Below are 17,271 nucleotides of genomic sequence, written 5' to 3' on the forward strand. Positions count from 1 at the left end.
TTAGACCTGAGTGCAAAAATGGAGGCTCTAGACCCTTCCAGAGCTGAGATATCGGAACTCAAAAATTCGGCCCGAAAAAAAAACGACAGTGGTACCCCTTACGTTTTTTTTTTTTTTGGGCGAAAAATTAAGTTTCTCCAATCTTCCCAAAGCTCTGGATTCTGATAGAGGGTCATGAGACTTAGACCTGAGTGCAAAAATGGAGGCTCTAGACCCTTCCAGAGCTGAGATATCGAAACTCAAAAATTTGACCCGAAAAAAAAAACGACAGTGGTACCCCTTACACTTTTTTTTTTTCGGGTGAAAAATTAAGTTTCTCCAATCTTCCCAAAACTCTGGATTCTGATAGAGGGCCATGAGACTTAGACCTGAGTGCAAAAATGGAGGCTCTAGCCCCTTCCAGAGCTGAGATATCGAAACTCAAAAATTCGGCCCGAAAAAAAAACGACAGTGGTACCCCTTACGTTTTTTTTTTCGGGCGAAAAATTAAGTTTCTCCAATCTTCCCAAAATTCTGGATTCTGATAGAGGGTCATGAGACTTAGACCTGAGTGCAAAAATGGAGGCTCTAGACCCTTCCAGAGCTGAGATATCGGAACTCAAAAATTCGGCCCGAAAAAAAAAACGACAGTGGTACCCCTTACGTTTTTTTTTTTGGGCGAAAAATTAAGTTTCTCCAATCTTCCCAAAACTCTGGATTCTGATAGAGGGCCATGAGACTTAGACCTGAGTGCAAAAATGGAGGCTCTAGACCCTTCCAGAGCTGAGATATCGAAACTCAAAAATTTGACCCTAAAAAAAAACGACAGTGGTACCCCTTACGTTTTTTTTTTCGGGCGAAAAATTAAGTTTCTCCAATCTTCCCAAAACTCTGGATTCTGATAGAGGGTCATGAGACTTAGACCTGAGTGCAAAAATGGAGGCTCTAGCCCCTTCCAGAGCTGAGATATCGGAACTCAAAAATTCGGCCCGAAAAAAAAACGACAGTGGTACCCCTTACGTTTTTTTTTTTTGGGCGAAAAATTAAGTTTCTCCAATCTTCCCAAAACTCTGGATTCTGATAGAGGGTCATGAGACTTAGACCTGAGTGCAAAAATGGAGGCTCTAGCCCCTTCCAGAGCTGAGAAATCGAAACTCAAAAATTCGGCCCGAAAAAAAAACGACAGTGGTACCCCTTACACTTTTTTTTTTTCGGCGAAAAATTAAGTTTCTCCAATCTTCCCAAAACTCTGGATTCCGATAGAGGGCCATGAGACTTAGACCTGAGTGCAAAAATGGAGGCTCTAGCCCCTTCCAGAGCTGAGATATTGAGATATTTATAATGGCATAAATGCTGCGTGGGATGTCAATATCTCAGCTCTGGAAGGGTCTAGAGCCTCCATTTTTGCATTTTTATTCCAAATTTGTTTATTGTGAAATTCTCCAGAAGTTAAAAAAGGGGGCTGACATGTGATGTCCATTGTAATGGACACAGGGTCTGAGTGGGTTAACCATATTTATGTTTTTAACTTAGTTTTCAGCAAATATATCAATATTAATATTCATACAAATTAATAAAGCATACCAATCATTACCAATTATCAATCATGTTGAAAAAAAATCATAATTTCTCATTACTAGCCTATTATCATTTCATATTTTTTAATTCAATTGTTTATTTTTATTAACCAATCAATATTTTTTTGATTACCAATTTGACAGAAGTAAACTGTGTAGCTGACTTGATGTTTAGCTGACAGAATGTTTATTTATATATAGCGATATATATTATAGCGATTCTTTTTGAAAAAGTAGCGATTCTTTTTGAATAAATATAAAAAATATAATTATACATTTATTAGAATGTAATTATATGTTTATTGTATTATTACAGATTTATTACATTATTATACATTTGTTACTAAGTAATTATACATTTATTACAGTGTTATTTCACATTTGTTACATTATTCTTTTTGAAAAAGTAGTGATATATTGAAGTTGTGGTTTAAAAATAAACATTCTGTTAGCCAAACATTTAGTATTTCCATAATTATATGTCGTAATTGTTTTATTTTTTGATTTTGCAAATGACTATTGCATGGTACAAATGATACAGTATTTAATTTTCCATTAAAGTAACGAAAGAGTGAGTGAATCACACAGCCCTTCCTCTGAGGTTTGATGTGTTTGTGTTCAGGACGAGGGCTCTGTTCGTGGAGTTTCCCGTCTATAACATCAACACCGATCTGTTGGCCGTCTTCTCGTTCCTGCTGGAGTTCCCTGTATCGGAGCGCGCTCAGTTGAGTCTGGACCTCAAAACCTGCAGCCTCCACATGCTCAGTCACGGCATGGACCTGCCCCTGTTCCTCACGGTAACCGTCAGCCAATCACAAAGCGGATCCCATTATTTATATCAATACTATTGTGCCGTCTAAATGAAGGCAAAGGTGCAGTCTGTGATATATTTTTGTGTGTGTGTGTGTGTGTGAATTGCAAGCAACAGAAGTTAGAGTAGCCAGTTAAGCAATCAGGTGTCTTTAACAAGAAAAATTAAGAAATTAAATATATTAAATTATTAAGTAAATATTATTGTTACTCGCAATGCCACTGTAGAAACATGTCAGCACATTTCAATGTAAGGGAACCCACGTGTGTGTAGATAGAAAAGGCTTATTCTGAGGTAATAAAAACGTAACAATTCATTATGTAAGGTCTTTATACACCACTGAAAACATAGTTATGTATATGATATTGCATTTCTGTCTACAGATCCTCCTAAATATTACACAATGTTCTCTCTTTTCATCACAGCTCCTCCTGCTGGTCTTCGTGATCTATTTCGCTGTCCGTGAGGGCCTGATTGTCCGGAAACAGGGGCTTGGCTACTTCCTGCGCTTGTGGAATATAGCAAGTGTTTGCAGTCTGCTATTGGCGATTTGTGTCGTCTCTTTACACCTGAGTCGCTCCGCTCTGTCCGCCCGCCAGTGGGGCTCATTCCTACAACAACAGGACACATTCACAGACTTCTTTCCTCTGGCCCAACAGAACCAGGTTTTGACCCAACTGAGCGCGGCTTTGCTCTTCCTGCTGGTGCTCAAGGTGAGCAAATGGGAATCAAACACATGACTTTGGTTTTGTTAGCAAAATGCTTACAGTTTGATAGTTCATCTAAAAATGAAAATTCTGTCATCATTTAATCACCCTCGTAGTCCCACAAACCCACTATTTTTATAATGGCATAAATGCTACATGGGATGTCCATATCTCAGCTCTGGAAGGGTCTAGAGCCTCCATTTTGACACTCAGGTCTAAGTCTCATGGCCCTCTATCAGAATCCAGAGTTTCAAGAAGATTGGAGAAACTTATTTTTTCACACCAAAAAAAAAAACGAAAGGGGTACCACTGTCGTTTTTTTTGGGGGTCGAAATTTTGAGTTTCTCCAATCTTCTTGAAACTCTGGATTCTGATAGAGGGCAAAGAGACTTAGACCTAAGTGCAAAATTGGAGGCTCTAGACCCTTTCTGAGCTGAGATATTGAGATATTTAAAATGGCATAAATGTTACGTGGGATGTCCATATCTCAGCTCTGGAAGGGTCTAGAGCCTCAATTTTTGCACTCAGGTCTAAGTCTCATGACCATCTATCAGAATCCAGAGTTTCAAGAAGATTGGAGAAACTCAAAATTTCGACCCAAAAAAAAAAAACGACAGTGTTACCCCTTTCGTTTTTTTTTTTTTGGTGCGAAAAAATAATTTTCTCCAATCTTCTTGAAACTCTGGATTCTGATAGAGGGCCATGAGACTAAGATCTGAGTGCAAAAATGGACGCTCTAGACCCTTCCAGAGCTGAGATATGGAGATATTTATAATGGCATAAATGCTACGTGGGATGTCCATATCTCAGCTCAGGAAGGGTCTAGAGCCTCCATTTTTGCACTCAGGTCTAAGTCTCATGGCCCTCTATCAGAATCCAGAGTTTCAAGAAGATTGGAGAAACTTATTTTTTCACACCAAAAAAAAAAACGAAAGGGGTACCACTGTCGTTTTTTTTTTGGGGTCGAAATTTTGAGTTTCTCCAATCTTCTTGAAACTCTGGATTCTGATAGAGAGCCATGAGACTTAGACCTGAGTGCAAAAATGGAGGCTCTAGACCCTTCCAGAGCTGAGATATGGACATCTCAGAATTCTGTCCATTGAAAGTCCATTTCTTCAAAACTCTGATGCTTAGAAACGTTCATGATTAGATTGTAAAAGAAATCCATATGAATCAAGGAGTTTAATCCAAGTCTTCTGAAGAGACACAATCGTTTTAAGTGGTGAATAGATATTACTTTAAGCTTTGATGCACATATAAACTTGGATCAATGAACATACAGTACATAGAGCCCTCAGATGTGGTAAAGGGAAGCTAAAATGTACTTGCATGAGAACAAACCTCATTGGTTCTCCTCAAAACTGTACTCGCGAGAACGGACCTCATTGGTTCTTGCGGAAGCTCAGACGTGCATGAGTTTGCCAATTTTGAGTGCTCTGTGGACGTTCGCTGACCAAATAAAATTACTTGGTGTAGCTGTAAATTTCAGACTTGATAACTAGAAGAACGAGCCATTGTGCCCTTGAGGAAGGCACTTAACTTCAGGCTACTTCAGTGAGATTGCCTTGCTAATAAATGTGCTGCGAGTTAGTTTCAACAAAAAAAAAAAGTTATAAATTCCATCCTCATGCTCTTCTCAGGCCAGACAACACTAAATATTTAATTCTGCAATAACTAATGGTATGAAAATACATTTTACTGTGAGGCATCATTGTTCATGCACCCCATTTCTCTCTGTCTAGGCTTCGCACCAACTGCGCTTCATGAGAGAATGGGGGGTTTTCGGGAGGACGCTGAGGAGATCTTTCTGGGAGATTCTGACGGTTGCCATCACTCTTCTCGTGTTCCTGTTGGCATACTCACACACTGGACACTTGGTTAGGACACACACGCACACCATCTGTGATTTAATGTGATTTAAACTACAGCAGGGGTGCCCAATCCTGCTCCTGGCGATCGACTGTCCTGCACAGTTCATCTCAAACCCTAATCAAACACACCTGAAGTAGCCAATTAAGGTCTTTAGGATCACATTCAGGTGTGTTTGATTAGGGTTGGTGATGAACTGTGCAGGACAGTCGATCGCCAGGAGCAGGATTGGGCACCCCTGAACTACAGGGTTGGACAATGAAACTGAAACAGCTGGTTTTAGACCACAATCATTTATTAGTGTAGTGTAAGGCCCTCTTTTTGCGGCCATTACAGCATCACAAGTCATAGGCCAGAGGGATTTGACCCATTCCTCTTCCAGAACAGTGGCCAGGTTTCAAACATTTTCTGACTCGCTCCTCCAAAACACCCAAAAGTGGCTCAAAATATTCCTGTGTTGACTATAAAAGCCATTCACTTTCATGTTTATCAAACAGAAGTCTTGCTGTGTGTATTGGTGTATTATCATGCTGATATCCCTTCAGGGTACAATTTTTGAACCATTGGCACATGGTCCTCCAGAATGGTTGGGTAGTATTTGGCGGTGATGCCCATCAAGCACAGTAGGGAATGCTATGATATCGCTGCCCAAACCATCACTGATGCCTTACCCCATTTTGTTCACTCTGGGCAGCAATAGTCTGGGTGTTGAGCTTCTCCTACAGATATGGGTAGGACAGATATGGTGGACTCATCGGAGAACAATACACATTGTCCACAGCCCAAGATTAGACACCAATGAAACATTTGGCTTTGGCACTAGTGACCAAAGATTTGGCTGTAACAGCCCGACCATGAATAAACAGTTTTGATGGAAACTGGAGAGTCGAGGTGCGCATTGAATACTGCAGTGAGTCGGGAAGCTGTGGTTTAATGTTTTTTGAATACAGTCCGGATTAGTACCTGGTCGTCCATTTCAGACAGCTTCAGTTACTCCTGTTGGATGGGGTTCGTCCTTCATGGAGGTATCCCGACGTTACCTATAGATACACCACAAAGACTTGCTGTCCTGCTCACAGATGAGCCAGTACATTTTTATTTCAATATTAAAAAAAAACACATTGAGTCGTGATTATCCTGATGACCTACATGCATAACCAAATGCAGAGGAAACAAGAATTAAATACATATATTAGATATCATAAAGGACATGAGTTTATAAAAGCACTCTATGATTTATCTGAACTGAAGGTCCGTGTCTTTTAATTGTGTACATAATTGAGTTTGTGAGGACCTTGATGCTGGCTAAATTACACTTTACAAATTTCCAACCGAGGGAGGTAAAACTTGGTATGCTGAAGTGACCTTGACCTTCTTTAAAACAAGCTGCAAAGGCCGGATATTGTTATTAGTTGTTTAAGTCAAGCGTCACTATCGCTATTACTCATACAGGGGGATAGAATTGTAATCAAATACACAAACCTTATGTATTAAACATAAGGGCATAACTTGTTCCACACTATTTGTGCTCAAATCATGCGGCTTGAGGAGAGGGTGCAAAATTACATATACTTTATAGGTAAGACAGTTAATAAAACTATATTGGGGGTTGGCTCTTTTGGGCCAGTATCAACCATCAATTTAGAGTGCCTTAGCAACCACATAATAGTGACCAAGCAACTGCTTAGCAACACCCTGACGACCACTCAAGGATTGTGGGTTGAGTTGTATATGTCTATGCATACATTTACAAATGTGTTTGTGCATGAATCCGACCACCCTTTCCTTCTTCCTGAATTATTAAATCCAAATTCCAAGAAGTTCTTGGCAGTTTACATACAGTAAGTGCAACAAATGTTGGCACAATGTTGAAGCAGATGTAAGAGGCTGTTAAATTATCTCCCTCACTCACATAGATTACTTAATGGGTCAGTTATGAACCATTATTGTACATCTTACATCTGTTAAAAGCAGTCTGATCTGATCAATAAATCGAATTTCTGCTCTTTTCTGGATTTAGTCCTAAAGAGTGTTTGCAAAGAGTTTAGCAAAATCGTATAACAAGCACTTTCTTTTTTTCCTTCTAGATTTTCCACTCTGTCATGGAGGGCTATGGAACTGTTAGCTCTACTTTCTTGAAGTTACTTGGCTCTAGTGGGCGTGGATTGTTGTCATGGCGACCAGACAGTGGCTCCTCCCCATGTTCTGCTTCCTGCTTCATCTTCCACATTAGCTTTACTCTACTCAGACTTGTTTTGCTGTGGCTTTTGGTCTCGGCTTTGCTAAGGAACTATCGTCGGGCAAGGGCGGAACTGTACCGTCCAGCCGTTGACCTACAGGACTATGAGATGGTGGAGTTGTTCCTGCGACGCCTCAAAATGTGGATGGGGCTCAGCCGTGCTAAAGAGGTGTGTGTGTTTACAAAATACCCAAGATTTTGTCGTCTGCAAGGTTTTACCAATGTAGCAAGTCTGGTATAGTTCTCGCAAATATCTGATGTGAGTATGCACTCTATGTAGGTTTATAGGATCACAAATTGATGATTCTACCTGAGGAACTTTGTTTATTTGCCAAACTTGAGTTGCTCATTTAGCCCATAGTCCCTTGATCCCTAAAGTAGAAGCTTTTAAGACAAAGCAATTTGCAGAGCAGAGAGATTCCCCCAGAAATACATGGTCTTGATAAAGCAGTATTGCAGACCTTGTTAACTATGGGTGTGGCATAGTGGCTAAAGCTTATAAAAGGTTGCTGGTCAAGCCCTCCAAGGAACAAACCTTGAACAGTTACCTTTGTGCTCTTGAGGACACCTTTCCCAGGTTTCTCCCAACAGATTGTCCATAAAAAAAGTGCACAGTAAGTTCCTTTGGATGATGACTAACCTGTTTTACTGACTTTCTAGTATGTCACCAGTCTTTCAGATTGATCCTTCACCTTATCTTGACCCTTTATCCATTTCTTTCCTGATAGTTCCGGCACAAGGTGCGATTTGAAGGTATGGAGCTCCCGCCTTCACGTTCCTCTTCAACAAGTGACTGCAAGTCCTTGTGTCTTCCTCCTCTGGACACTCCAGAGGCTCCCCCATCTCCCGACAGTGTTGATGGAGGATCTGAGGCCTCTTGGCGGCCCACTTCCAGCAGCCCTTGCAGTCTGGCTGAAGCCCCGGGTCTGGGACTTGGCCTTACCTTAGGCCTTGGGGTGATAGTTGGAGGCCAAGGCTGGAAAGAGAGAGCCGAGATGGAGGCAACGCTCCGCAGAATCCTCCCAGCTTTCGATGCTTTGCTTCTTCAGCTGGACCGGGTCACCCATGCCACAGAAGAATTGTATCGAACAGAGTGCCGTCTAGAGAGGCTGCTGAGGAAGAGCAGAGGACGGGGCAGAGGGATACGCCGCCACAGAAGTCTGGAGTCTGCGGGACAGAAGAGACATGGATACAAGGAGGCAGACAGGAACACACAAGTGGCAGAGATTAGCAAAAGTCCCTCGATAACTGGAATGAGTGCATCCGTGTCCGAGAGAAATCTTCACAAGAGAGACGGACGGTCAAGGAAATCAGGCAACTTCTCACAAATCACCAGTGGCCTTCCCACAAGTCTCAATAAGGTAGACTCCAGTCCCCACAGGACCGATAGTCTCCAAAAGACTCAAGAAATTCTCAGTACCGTGGTGGTAGAAGTCAGCAAGACAGAGAAAGACCCTGACAAAGCAAGTCCCCCTGAGGAGGACAGTAGTCCACCCAGAGTCCAAAAAGCTGACACGGCTTCTCATAAAGTAAAAGGAACCTCCAAGGTTGACCCAAACTTCCAAAGAGACTCTGAGGTTGTTGGCTGTGCCAACAAACCTGCCCCTACCCCCGTTCCCACTCCAACGTCTACTCCCTCAACTGCTCCGGTTTCTGCAATAACTACCCCAGTACCGATCCCTCGCTCCCATGAGTGGGTACCTCCCAGCAACAGCGAGAACCTTCCCTCCAGTGTATTCCGGCACCCTGCACACACTACTACGAATCCCACCCGCAAACGCAAGCACAAACCTCCCCCTCTTAAAAACAAGGTGCACCCCAACACAGACAGACCAATCTCAGGGCATCCCAAACCTTGACATCCCAAGGTTCCAACAATCAGTATGCAAGTTAAGGCAGATTTTAGGAATTGAGTCATAAAGCTAAGGAATGTTGAAGCTCAAGGGTTACTTGAGGCCTTTCATGAGGAAACGAGGACCTGGTGACAGCAGGTTTTGTAACCATGTCCTCAAGAAGAGCAAATGCAAGACGTTTCTCAAACAAAACCAAATAATAGACCATAGCCTTAGGCTCCAACCAATTGGACCGACCTTACTAGAAGTCACAAGATGGAAACTAGGTGCAGGTCACCATGGTTTTTACAATCCTCAAGAAGTTTATTCGATGCAAGTTGCCCTTTTCCTTCCCCTCTCACAGTGACCTCAAGTCCAACCTCTTGACCCTGGTGGTCAACTGAGTTGAAACCGACAAGAGCACAACTTGTGCCGTCGCAGAAACAAAACAAACTCTTGAAAGAGACAATGAAGGACTACAACAGCACGCGCCTGTTGATGCAGGATGGCTAAAGTTTGATGGTACTTGTCTTACAATGTTTTTAGTTATGTTTAATGAATCGTGTTCTTTTTTTTGTGTTGTTGTTGTTGTTGTTGTTGTTGTTGAAGGAAGCTATGTTAAGGTCATGGGTGTATGTATTGCCCATCGATGCAGAATAGGCACAACTTATTCAGAAAGGCTCACACTGACAGACTCGCACACAAACAGACACAAGACACACTTAGATTTGCGGGTACATATTTGTTACGGTTCCATGAATATAGAGCTTTGAGCTAGAATTAATGCTTTTTAATATAGGGAAATAGACGCAAAAAACATATCTTGAACATATATAGACTTGTATGATTTCCCCACCTACACACTCACACTAACATACTTCTGAAGAGGCCATCAGGGTGCTAAACAACTAGTAATCCTCAGGATTTCACATGTATATCTTCCGACATAATTGCATGTCTTCGCCATTCATAGGTTTTTTAGAGTGAAATGGACCCGAGGGCAAGTAAGAGAAGATTAAAAGAGAAGGAAAACTGAGAGAAGGGAAACGGTGTCAGAAATCGTAAGTAAGAATTGGGATACGTTAATAGAAGGACATGAAAAGGTAGATGAAGGGAAATGTTAAGGGAAAGCTATGTCCCTCGTTCAAGCACAACTCCCAGAATTCTTGTTCATTGTTGAATTATTATTGTAAGTAGTTTGTTAATTCATGAAAAATCAGCTTATTATATGTTGCTGCCTTCTATGATGTTTTGAATCTAATTTAAAAAGCACTTTGTATTGATGTTATAAAATGAATGATTGTGAGTGATGGCATCAGTGTGATTTAGTTTGAATGTGTTATGGAAAATGTTTTGCAGAAATAATCAAATAAGCTTGGTACGAACATAAGAGATGGTTACAACAGCGTATCATTTTACCAAAGCTTGCTACTCGAGTAAGAAGAGATTAACTTAAAGTTTCTTTTGTACTTAGCACTTTATTTCAATGTCAAGCTTTAGTGCTTCGCCATACTTAACTAGTGTGTAAGCTTTCCAAAACTATTCTCTTTGAGTATTATACACAAGCTGCGTCAGGATGATAATTACCATTAATATTTTTCATGTATTGGTCTGTATAATGTGTTGATTTTATGAAGTACTAAAATAATGTTGTTTACCGTGATGATGCTCAGGGACCCTTTTCGTAAAAACTCAAACCAGGATTTGTTTTTGTTTTCGTTTGTTTGTATTGGCTTCAATCCATACATGTATTAAGGTCTCATATGATGAAATTAGAGTAGTTGAGAGTAATTGGATGATGAATCGATTGAAACAGATCCGCTACAGGGAGTTTTGATTCTGTCAAACGTCACGTCCACTATAGTAACGTCCTTATTCAGGCCATTCCAGATGAAGTTTTGAAAGGTCGTGTTTATCTGTACATATTGGTGTGCCCTGATGTAAATATTGTATTAGAGTTTGATTGCATTTTTAAAATCTCATTTGCCTTAACTGCACTGAGGGGAAATTTTGTTTCCATTACACAAAATGGACGTTGGGATGTACACTCATTTCACACAAATGCTTTGCTGCATATTTCATTTCACCTTGGCGTCGACCAAAGGAAAGAAAAAGCCCAAAAGTATGAAATCATTGCTTTTTAACTAATTGAACTACACTCAGCACAAGCGGTCATTTTAAAATACAATGGCTTTTTAGTAGTTCTTTGCAGGACAGTTCTCCAGCTGAAATATTTCATACTTTTAGAAGGCGTGTGTGTCAGAAAGATTTCAAGCCAGTCACATGTGCCAAAACCAACTTGCATAAAATAATGTAAAGTCGTACAGTTTTCGTATTAAATGCTGAAGGTAATGTGTCGATTGCAGGTTTGCTATTCTGTGTAACTTTGTAGCACTTCGCTTTACATGCTTTTGCACTTGACAAAGTCAAATAAAGAGTCTGACAGCTGAGAGTCTCCAGTTCATGTGGGGTTTCGATTCAAGGCTTTTTATTCACTCGTGCCACACAACATCAATATTGCATTGCACTTGGGAAATCGCCATCTTTCAAATCACAGCTTAAATCTCCACTCAATGGTATCTTTAGTGTTTTTTTAGGGCAGGGGTGTCCAAACACTGTCCTGCAGAGGTCAACACACCCACTTGGAAGTTCATAGTACACATAGTAAGATCTTTATTAGGTGCTTTAGGTGTGTTTACAGGATTAGCTAACTTAAAAAAAAAAAAAAACTTTTGCCGATAATTTACTCACCCCCATGTCATCCAAGATGTCCATGTCTTTCTTTTAGTTGAAAAGAAATTAAGGTTTTTGATGAAAACATTCCAGTGGACTTCAATGGGAACCAAACGGTTCAAGGTCCAAATGAGAGTTTCAGTGCAAACTGCTCAAAGGGCTTTAAACGATTCCAGACGATGAATAAGGGTCTTATCAAGCGAAACGATCGCTCATCGTTAAAAATGAATACAAAATTAAGTTTCTTTTTCAAATCTTTTTTCGAGCCATTTTGGTTGTTGAATGAACTAAATGACTCTAAAAAAGATTTGTTCATTTTGATGAATAAGGATAGTCACGAACGCACAGAGCAACTTTGTTATTGATTTATTAAATGAGCGATCGTTTCGCTTGATAAGACCCTTATTCATCGTCTGGAATCGTTTAAAGCCGTTTGAACAGTTCGCACTGAAACTCTCTTTTGGACCTTGAACCGTTTGGTCCCCATTGAAGTCCATTATATGGAGAAAATCCCAGAATGTTTTCATCAAAAATCTTAATTTTGTTTCAGACATGGACATCTTGGATGACATGGGGGTGAGTAAATTATCAGCATAAGTTTTTTTAAAAGTGAACTACTCCTTTAATTGGGGTTGGAGCAGAATAGTGGCCCTCAAGGAGTAGAATTGGATACCCCTGGTTTAGGGTAAAAGTTAAAGGTGCACTCTGTAACATTTGGACCTCTAGACGTTAAAAAAAACCATGCATTTTGTGGAAGAACATGGTTTTGGTTGTGCTTTGGCTCTGCAGATGAATATGATTATCCTTCAGCTAATATTTAGATTGAAAGGATCTCAAGTGAACCAGCTAATGATGTTACTTCAGCTTTGCACGTTAATAGACACGCACGTCCTCGAGAATAAATTCCAGCCCAGCGCTACAATAACCATCATGAAATGAGCCTTCACAATAAATAACACTTCACAATGAGCTCTATTAGAGAGCTGTTCACCTTTCACCTGTCGAGTAATAAAAACCGTCGCTTTTACAACGCATCTGCTCGATAGTAACGCAGCCTTAAGTTTTAGAAAGTTGCATTTGCTACACTGCCATTCAAAACAACAGTTTCAAACACCAGTGAAAGCAGACTCCGAACAGCAGAAGTATCTTTGCAGATTTCAATGTTTTATTTTGGTAGCCCAAGCGCACACATGCACACATCTGACTTTAGTGTTGTTCTATTAGAAAATGACAGAAAACAAGTAATTAGGTCAGTCATCTTTCAGCACGCTGGATTCACGTCTTCAGTAACACTCGACAATAATGTTCAACACGTCAGTTAGCGTGAATGATCCGTATACAGCACTTGATGCGCGTGCTCATTTCTAAATAGTATTTGTAACATTCAAGGTTGCATTATGAAATCGCGTGAACTAACGGTAAACCGCGTGTGCAAACGAACATTAAATGCTTTGAGAGAAGTTCGATAACTATAGAAGGGTATTGTGAAGTGCTTCCATGAAGCTGTACTGTGGCGTTGGTGTAGCTCATGTTGGCACAGCCGTGTGGACGGTTACCACATCATATACTGAGAGGAAAACAAGAGCGATTGAGTGAAACGAACGTGTGGATGAAGACGGGAAAGCGTGTGCGTCGCGATACTGCTAAAAATGGCGTGCGATAATGCCAGTACATCCATCCGTTTGTGAAATTCATTCATACCGTCAGTAAGTTCACACACCAGCTGAACGGACCTCTTCCTGCTGGCACAATGGGTTCTTCGTCCGGACTGATCTCAGTTAAAAGCACATCATGGGTCTCTCGCTACACAAAGTCTGTGAAGTCGTCCACGGTGGACACGAGCCTCTTCCTCTGGCCGGCGTCCGGGTTGGAAGCAGCACCGGCGGGCTGGTGGGCGGGTTTACTCTGCATGGGGGCGTGGCTTTGAGTCAGAGAGATCCCATGAGTGGGACGGGACTGGATTTCCTCCTGAGCCTATTGATGGAGAAAAGCAAAGCCAATCCCACAATGCATTATTCACGCGATACATATCATACAGTGGTGTGAATAAGTGTTTGCCCCCATGCTAAAGTTGCCTAAAAAGAGGAATAAAAAATCATCTTTTGGATATTGATCTTAATGCCTTAATTAGAAAAATGAGGAAAACTCCAACCTTTAAGGACACCAATTTTCTTTGTGAATGAATAATGTATCATAAATAAATAAATGTTTTTCCTTAAAATACAGGGTGCATAAGTCATTGTTAAATTCCCATAGAGTCAGGCAGATTTTTATTTTTAAAAGCCAGTTATTTCATGGATCCAGGATAATATGCATCCTGATAAAGTTCCCTTGGCCTTTGGGATTAAAATATCCCCACATCATCACACACCATTCACCATGCCAAGAGATTGCCATGGTTTTACTTCAGTTAGCCTAATAGCTGGTTTGATTTGCATTGAAAGATGATCTTATGGAAAGTACCCCATGCCAATCTCTAGGCATGGTGAATGGTGTGTGATGATGTTGGGGATATTTTAATCCCAAAGGCCAAGGGAACTTTATCAGGATGCATATTATCCTGGATCCATGAAATAACTGGCTTTTAAAAATAAAAAATCTGCCTGACTCTATGGGAATTTAACAATGACTTATGCACCCTGTATTTTAAGGAAAAACATTTATTTATTTATGATACATTATTCATTCACAAAGAAAATTGGTGTCCTTAAAGGTTGGAGTTTTCCTCATTTTTCTAATTAAGGCATTAAGATCAATATCCAAAAGATGATTTTTTATTCCTCTTTTTAGGCAACTTTAGCATGAGGGCAAACATATGCCATTATAGAGTATAGTGAGCACTCACCCGGGTCCTGATCCTCTTGATGTGTCTCAATCTTGCCAGCCATTTTGAAGCATACGCGTCCGATGGGTTCGCCCTGGACTGGTGGACCAGCGACGCCATCTTTCCAAGACAAAGGAGAAGATTAAACACTCATTAAAAGCGTAAATTCAATGCGAAACACCTTCCAGATTGTGATGTGCTTTAGAAACACATTTCAATATAATTTCCCCAAACCGAAACACTCCTGTCTACTAATGCCTCGAGTTCAGTGGTAACCATGGCAACAAGAACGTATTAATCCACCCCTAAAACAGTCCTTGTCCCGAGCGAACCCCCGATTTAGCATGTGCCCTCCCCTGCCCTGCCGGCCATTTCGCGGCGGTTGTGCTAATTGGCGGCAGAGGCAGTGGGCTGAGACTTCCCGCGGTGATGTGTAGGGTCTCGGAGGAAAGCGTTGGTGTGTGAGTCACAACGAGAACGGCCTTATTACACCGTCTCCACTTATCACAGCAGGTGGGAAGAGTTGTGAGCTCAACTATCCGAGAGAAGGAAAAAAAGCTGTGCGCGGCAAACGGTTTTCCGTCTCAAGGATACAGTGGCTTTCATTAAGTGAGCTACACACATAAATGATACCTGGAATTATAATGATTTGCACCCAAAAAAAACCCAGCTAAATGTATTAAATAATAGAGCTGGGTGAAAATATCGATTTCTTAATTTTAATCAATTCTTAAAGGGATAGTTTACCCAAAACCAATATCGGTAACCAAACAGTTGTCTTCCATACTTTACTATAGTACCAATACTCTTTAAAATATCTTTTTTGTGTGTTCAAATGACGACTCATTCAGGTTTGGAACAACATGAGGGTGAGTAAATGATGTGACGTTTGGGTGTACTATCCCTTTAAATCCCAATAAGTGTATACTTTTCTTTGGTATTTAATATGTTTGAATAAATGCGTCAAGTTATGTCAGCCACCATGTTTATATATATTTTTTAGAAACATAATTAGTTAGTATTACAACTTTATTACTATAAATAACTTACTTTAGCAATTTAAGTGTTTGTACACAGTTAATATTAAGCTTCATTGTTATAGTAATGTAGTGCCAACTGATTCCCTGTTTAACAGCTTTAGATTTAAACAGTCTGTATCTGATATCCGAATAAATAAAATATCAAAAACAAATTGAATTTTGTGTTAATACCCAGATTTATTAAATACCTTTCTGATTTGTTTTTTGCATAGTAACGCCCAGGGGTGTAAAATATACTGGAAAAGTGAAAGTCTGGATACGCCAAAAACATACTTGGGTGAAAGAAACATGATAGAGGAGGTTTTTTTAACCATTTTCTTAATGCAAAGTGACTGATTTGAATAAATGATCCGACAGACAGACTTAGAAGGGTTTTGCTGAGGTGGAAAAACATCCATCTATGTTACACAGAACAAAAACCAGCGCAGTTGAGGACAAAAACACAGGCAAGCGCCACTCTTTAGGAAATGTAAAAGAGACAAAAGAGGAAAACAGGAGGAGTCTCACGTTGGCGTGCAGCGCCATCTGTCTCACGAGCAGAGGAAGGTTGCGGTCAGAGACGATCTTTGCCACGCTGGTGTCCACCAAACCCTCCAGATCTGCGGGAGAACGAGGAGTCACAGGGGTCAGGCTTCACTATAATACACACATATCTGAATGAAAGCGGGTGAGTTGAACCTTTGCGACACTGCAGCGTGACCAGGTTGCTCTCGTAGTCCAGTGGCTTTATAAGCACCTCCACAAAGTTGAACTGGCCCTGTCAACATCAACACACAAAACGTCATATTTCATAATTCGAGGAGTAGTTCACTTTTAAAAAAAACTTTTGCTGATAATTTACTCGCCCCCATGTCATCCAAGATGTCCATGTCTTTCTTTCTTTAGTTGAAAAGAAATTAAAGTTTTTGATGAAAACATTCCAGGATTTTCTCCATATAATGGACTTCAATGGGAACCAAACGGTTCAAGGTCCAAATGAGAGTTTCAGTGCAAACTGTTCAAAGGGCTTTAAACGATTCCAGATGATGAATAAGGGTTTTATCAAGAGAAACGATCGCTCATTTAATAAATAAATAACAAAGTTTAAGTTTTATAAGCTCAAATGCTCGCCTTGCTCTGTTCTGTGTGACTCTCCTGTTCGAACTCGTTTATCAAAATGAACGAATCTTTTTTCGTGTCATTTGGTTCATTCAGCGAACGAAATGAACGAGTTGACTCGGAAAAAGATTCGTTCATTTTGATGAACGAGTTCGAACAGGAGAGTCACACAGAACAGAGCAAGGAGAGCATTTGAGCTTATAAAACTTTAACTTTGTTTTTTTGTTTTTTTAAATGAGCAATCGTTTCGCTTGATAAGACCCTTATTCATCGTCTGGTGTCGTAAAGCCCTTTGAACAGTTTGCAGTTTGCACTGAAACAGTCTTTTGGACCTTGAACCGTTTGGTCCCCATTGAAGTCCATTATATGGAGAAAAATCCTGGAATGTTTTCATCAAAAACCTTCATTTCGTTTCGACTGAAGAAAGAAAGACATGGACATCTTGGATGACATGGGGTGAGTAAATTATCAGCAAACGTTTTTTTTAATAGTGAACTACTCCTTTCAGGTAGACCGAATGTGGCAAAGACAGGAATGCAGTGTAAAGGGACTGTCTCACACA

The 17,271-nt window shown here is 40.5% G+C and overlaps 2 protein-coding genes across 4 annotated transcripts in view; one reads left to right on the forward strand and one right to left on the reverse strand.

Moving 5' to 3' along the window:
- pkd1a (polycystic kidney disease 1a) overlaps window positions 1–11,462 on the forward strand; it is a 114,682-nt gene extending 103,220 nt beyond the window's left edge. The window contains exons 44-48 of the mRNA XM_039685227.2: window positions 2,179–2,353; window positions 2,793–3,080; window positions 4,817–4,951; window positions 7,031–7,351; window positions 7,911–11,462. Coding sequence (XP_039541161.2) covers window positions 2,179–2,353; window positions 2,793–3,080; window positions 4,817–4,951; window positions 7,031–7,351; window positions 7,911–9,041 — 2,050 coding nt within the window. The 3' untranslated portion in view covers window positions 9,042–11,462. The remainder of the gene's footprint in view (window positions 1–2,178; window positions 2,354–2,792; window positions 3,081–4,816; window positions 4,952–7,030; window positions 7,352–7,910) is intronic.
- Window positions 11,463–12,890: 1,428 nt separating this feature from the next.
- The window catches only part of tsc2 (TSC complex subunit 2), a 50,866-nt gene continuing 46,485 nt past the window's right edge, over window positions 12,891–17,271 (reverse strand). For all 3 annotated transcript variants that reach the window (XM_039685229.2, XM_039685230.2, XM_039685228.2), the window contains 4 exons: window positions 16,290–16,368; window positions 16,119–16,210; window positions 14,593–14,691; window positions 12,891–13,721 (listed from right to left, as the gene is read on the reverse strand). In XM_039685229.2, the coding sequence (XP_039541163.2) occupies window positions 13,551–13,721; window positions 14,593–14,691; window positions 16,119–16,210; window positions 16,290–16,368 (441 nt within the window). In that variant the 3' untranslated portion in view covers window positions 12,891–13,550. The remainder of the gene's footprint in view (window positions 13,722–14,592; window positions 14,692–16,118; window positions 16,211–16,289; window positions 16,369–17,271) is intronic.

Source organism: Pimephales promelas, chromosome 6 (genome assembly GCF_988280905.1).
Source record: "Pimephales promelas chromosome 6, fPimPro1.hap1.1, whole genome shotgun sequence".
Classification (NCBI taxonomy): Eukaryota; Metazoa; Chordata; class Actinopteri; order Cypriniformes; family Leuciscidae; genus Pimephales; species Pimephales promelas.